This window comes from Babylonia areolata, chromosome 20 (genome assembly GCF_041734735.1).
Source record: "Babylonia areolata isolate BAREFJ2019XMU chromosome 20, ASM4173473v1, whole genome shotgun sequence".
In the NCBI taxonomy this organism is placed as follows: Eukaryota; Metazoa; Mollusca; class Gastropoda; order Neogastropoda; family Buccinidae; genus Babylonia; species Babylonia areolata.
Window position 1 is genome coordinate 37,803,858 of NC_134895.1, and position 5,000 is coordinate 37,808,857.

The following is a 5,000-nucleotide window of genomic DNA, read 5'->3' on the forward strand; positions in this document are numbered from 1 at the left end:
CACAAACCAAGCCAACAAACCACAGGAACGATCACACAAAATAAGCCAACAAACCAAAGAAACGATCACACAAAACAAACCAACAAACCAAAGGGAGAAACACACAAAACAAACCAACAAACCAAAGGTACGAACACTCACTACAAGCCAGCAAACAAAAGGAATGAACAATCAATACAAGCCAACAAACCATAGAAGCGAACACTCAATACAAACCAATAAACCACAGGAACGAACACACAAAACGAGCCAACAAACCAAAGAAACGAACACTCAATACAAGCCAACGAACCATTGAGGTACGATCACAACAAAACAAGCCAACAAATCAAAGGTACGAACACTCATTACAAGCCAGCAAACCACAGGAACGATCACACAAGACAAGCCAACAAACAAAAAGAACGATCACACAAAGCAAACCAACAAACCACAGGAACGAACACTCAAAACAAACAAACAAACCACTGGAACGATCACACAAAACAAACCAACAAACCAAAGGAACGAACACATAAAACAAGCCAACAAACCACATGAACGAACACTCAACACAAGCCAACAAACCAAAGGAACGATCACACAAGACAAGCCAACAAACCAAAAGAACGATCACACAAGACAAGCCAACAAACCACAGGAACAAACACACAAAACAAGCCAACAAACCAAAGGAACGAACACACAAAACAAGCCAACAAACCACATGAACGATCACACAAACCAAGCCAACAAACCACAGGAACGATCACACAAAATAAGCCAACAAACCAAAGAAACGATCACACAAAACAAACCAACAAACCAAAGGGAGAAACACACAAAACAAACCAACAAACCAAAGGTACGAACACTCACTACAAGCCAGCAAACAAAAGGAACGAACACTCAATACAAGCCAACAAACCATAGAAGCGAACACTCAATACAAACCAATAAACCACAGGAACGAACACACAAAACGAGCCAACAAACCAAAGAAACGAACACTCAATACAAGCCAACGAACCATTGAGGTACGATCACACAAAACAAGCCAACAAACCAAAGAAGCGAACACTCAATACAAGCCAACAAACCACAGGAACGAACACTCACTACAAGCCAGCAAATCAAAGGAACGAACACTCACTACAAGCCAACGAACCAAAGGGAGAAACACACAAAATATGCCATTGAACCAAAGAAATGATCACACAAAACAAGCCAATAAACCAAAAGAAAAAACACAACACAAAAATCAAACAAACAAAAACAACAACAACAACAAACAAACAAACAAAAACCCAACACTCAATACAAGCCAACAAACCAAAAGAACGATCACACAAATCAAACCAACAAACCACAGGAACGATCACACACACACACAAAAACAAGCCAACAAACCAAAGAAACGATCACTCAATACAAACCAACAAACCAAAAGAACCATCACACAAATCAAACCAACAAACAAAAGGAACGAACACACGAAATAAGCAAACCACTCAACCAGACAACCTGCCCGCCCTACCTTCGTCAAGAAGCCTGGCGATGCTGTGGTGGTGTTGGAGGAACCGGTGTTTGGTTCAATGGTGGCAGACACTCCTGGCTGCTGCAGAGACTGACCAGTGTCTTGTTCGGCCGATGGCGTGGTCACTGTGGTCATCATGGGTCCGGTGGTCATCGCGGGTGCTGTGGGTGGCGACGCGAGGCTGATGGTTGTGTGGTGGTGGTCGGTGTCCTTGGGTTTGGAACCTGCGTAAGGGTGTAGGGCAAACTGCTTGTTGGACCTTTTTTTGTAGTGAGTTTCCAAAAAGTTTCTCCTTCATCTTATGTGTGGTTACTCGATGCATTTTGAGTTTTGGATTTGTAAAGTATTTAGTGTTTGCTTCTGACGTTCTTCTTCTTCTTCTTCTCATTATTATCTTCCCAAGAAACGCCAGAAGAACAGCCAGGACGGACCTCACTCATCAGACCCTCAGACATCTGCGTGAATCATCCCTCCTCTCTCTCTCTCTCTTTTTTCTGGGTTTCCTCCACACCCTTTTCTGTCTCTTTCTCATCTCACACAGTGCGGGCAAGATGTTCAGATCTTCTGCACCTTCCATGAAACGTTGGATATCCATCCTTCATGTCTCCCACCCCCTCTCTCTCTCCCTCCCCCCTCTCCTTCCAATCCACCCCTTTTCCTGTTCGCTATGGCGATGTGTTTCACTACAGTCCTTTTGGCAGTTTTGCTTGCGTGAATCTCACCTTTTCTCTGCACTCTCCAATCCCCCCCTTCCTATCCCCCCCCCCCCCTCGCCACTTTACAAAACAAGCCAACAAACGAATGGAGAGAGAGAGAAAGAGAGATAGAGATTCAAGATTCAAGATTCAAAAACTTTATTACTCAAGGACAAAGATTTTAGGCATCGCCCAGTCTTCCAATCTGTCCTTGTGACAACAATAACAATAACAACATTAACGATAACAACACAACAATAATAATTTTGTTAACACAGCTACATCTACTGCTACTACAACGAAGAACGATCATCATCATCATAATTAACATCGAAAAAAGCAATAACGACGAATCGACATTCATATCCATACACATGCACACACTCTCTCCACCCAACATACAGAGAGAGACAGAGACAGAGACAGAGAGAGACAAAGTTACTGAGAGAGAGATAGAGACAGAGAGACAAAGAGACAGGGAAACAGAGAGAACTAGACAGAGAGAGAGAGAGACAGATGGATGAATACCTTTTCTGTGAGGTCTTTGAACACTTTTGATGTGCTTGTACAGTCTAGAACCGTGACCAGGTTTATATTTTCGTTGTTGGCGGGAGTTTTCTGCAGCACTGGTGTTGCTGCTGGCAGTGGTGACGCTGCTACTGCCGTTGGAAGTGATGGCGATGTTGTTATCAGCATTGTTGTTGTTGTTGTTGTTGTTGTTGTTGCGGTAGCGGTTGTTGCCTTTGTTGTTGTTGTTGTTGTTGTTGTTGTTGTTGCGGGCGCGGTTGTTGCCTTTGCGAGAGTCTCTGTTGTTTGGTTGTGATCCTTGTCTTCGTCGTCTGCCATCGTCGTCAGCACGACCGTCAGCCGCGCGTTTTCTTCGCTTCTTCTTGGCGGTGTCGTACTCTGCTGCGGCCTGCATGACGATAATGACACGGACGATTTTTTGTTTTTTTTTAAATGGAATAATCAATCATGCGAGTGTCTCTCAAACGGATAGACATTAACATTATGGAAGAATATTTTACCACATAGCCATGCCAATGTCTCACATACAGACTGCCACCACATATTACTACCTCAACCACGCACACCCTACCCCACCACTCACGCCTAGCCAACTGCTTCACACCCTATCTCGCCACACACAATCACTCACGCCTTCCCCACGTCACAACACACTCCTACCCTACCAAACAGCACCCCTACCCCCACTACACACCCCCTACATTACCACCACACACTGTTTCCCCATCCCACCTTACTACCCTTCCCCACACGACCACACACTCCTACACCCACCAAACCCTCCGCCACACACTCTTACCCCTACTACACACACCTAAACCACCACCACACACTCCTACACCACCTCACACCCCCACCACCCCCACCGACCCACCCCACTACCCACCGCCACCACACACCACACACTTCCACCACACCACACTCTCCTACCATCCACCACCCGCCACACCCACACCCACACCACACTGCGCACAACAACCCCAAAGACACACCTCCCACCACCCCAACCCCCACCCCCCTCCCCACCCCCAACCAAACACCCACCCAAACTCACCATCTTCTCTACAATGCTGTTGGGCTCCGTCAAGGTGACCAGCCGCCTGAGCTCCTCGGGGACGTGCTGGAGGCGGGACCTCCTGACGGGGTTGACGTTGCAGAAGGTGAGGGCGGGGAAGGCCAAGGGGCTGAAGCCCAGCTCCAGGGTGGAGTGCTTGGGGAAGGAGTAGTACACGGCGCTCAGGTAGTACAGGTGCCCGCCCAGCAGCAGCAGGCACATCAGCGACAGCAGCACCCAGGCCAGGCGGGCCTTAGCGGACTCGGAGGTGCGGATGTAGGGGACACCCTGCATGGACGTTCTGTCCGCGAACCTGTCGGACAGGAAGACAGTGTGAACTACGACTCGTGCTAGTATGGTGTGATGGCCTAGAGGTAACGCGTCCGCCTAGGAAGCGAGAGAATCTGAGCACGCTGGTTCGAATCACGGCTCAGCCGCCGATATTTCCCCCCCCCTCCACTAGACCTTGAGTGGTGGTCTGGGCGCTAGTCATTCGGATGAGACGATAAACCGAGGTCCCGTGTGCAGCATGCACTTAGCGCACGTAAAAGAACCCACGGCAACAAAAGGGTTGTTCCTGGCAAAATTTTGTAGAAAACTCACTTCGATGAGAAAAACAAATAAAACTGCACGCAGAAAAAAAAAAGAAAAAAAAGGGTGGCGCTGTAGTGTAGCGACGCGCTCTCCCTGGGAAGAGCAGCCCGAATTTCACACAGAGAAATATGTTGTGATAAAACGAAACACAAATACAACAAATACAACTATTTATATAGCACTGAATCTTGTGCAGAGACAAATCAAAGCGCTTACGAGGCACACCCTGATTGGATGTTCTGTCCGAGAAGTTGTGGGACAAAGGAAGACAATGTGAGGTACTACTAGTACTACTACTACTACTAAGTATCTATATCACGCTGAATCTTGTGCAGGGGAATATAGCGTGAAGTGAGAGGGTGGGGGTTGGGTTGGGTAGGGTAGGGTAGGATAGGGCGGGGTGGGGTTGGGTTTTTCTCCTCCAAAATGACAGGTGTGGAGACAGCTCGCTTTGCTTACGTGTAAAGGGACACGGACAGCATTTTCTACAATCACCAGCAGTGTGACAGTTAAAGCATAATTATAAGTTTCGGCTGTAATTTGATGAAGTCTTAACTTACCTGCATGAAAGTGTTTCATCACACGTGGCTGCGAACGTTGATGCTTTTGACTG

At 47.1% G+C, this 5,000-nt stretch overlaps 1 protein-coding gene across 2 annotated transcripts in view; it reads right to left on the bottom strand.

Moving 5' to 3' along the window:
• The window catches only part of LOC143294964 (uncharacterized), a 38,531-nt gene that overhangs the window by 24,785 nt on the left and 8,746 nt on the right, over window positions 1-5,000 (bottom strand). For both annotated transcript variants that reach the window (XM_076606487.1, XM_076606486.1), the window contains 3 exons: window positions 3,794-4,106; window positions 2,740-3,127; window positions 1,517-1,740 (listed from right to left, as the gene is read on the bottom strand). In XM_076606487.1, the coding sequence (XP_076462602.1) occupies window positions 1,517-1,740; window positions 2,740-3,127; window positions 3,794-4,106 (925 nt within the window). The remainder of the gene's footprint in view (window positions 1-1,516; window positions 1,741-2,739; window positions 3,128-3,793; window positions 4,107-5,000) is intronic.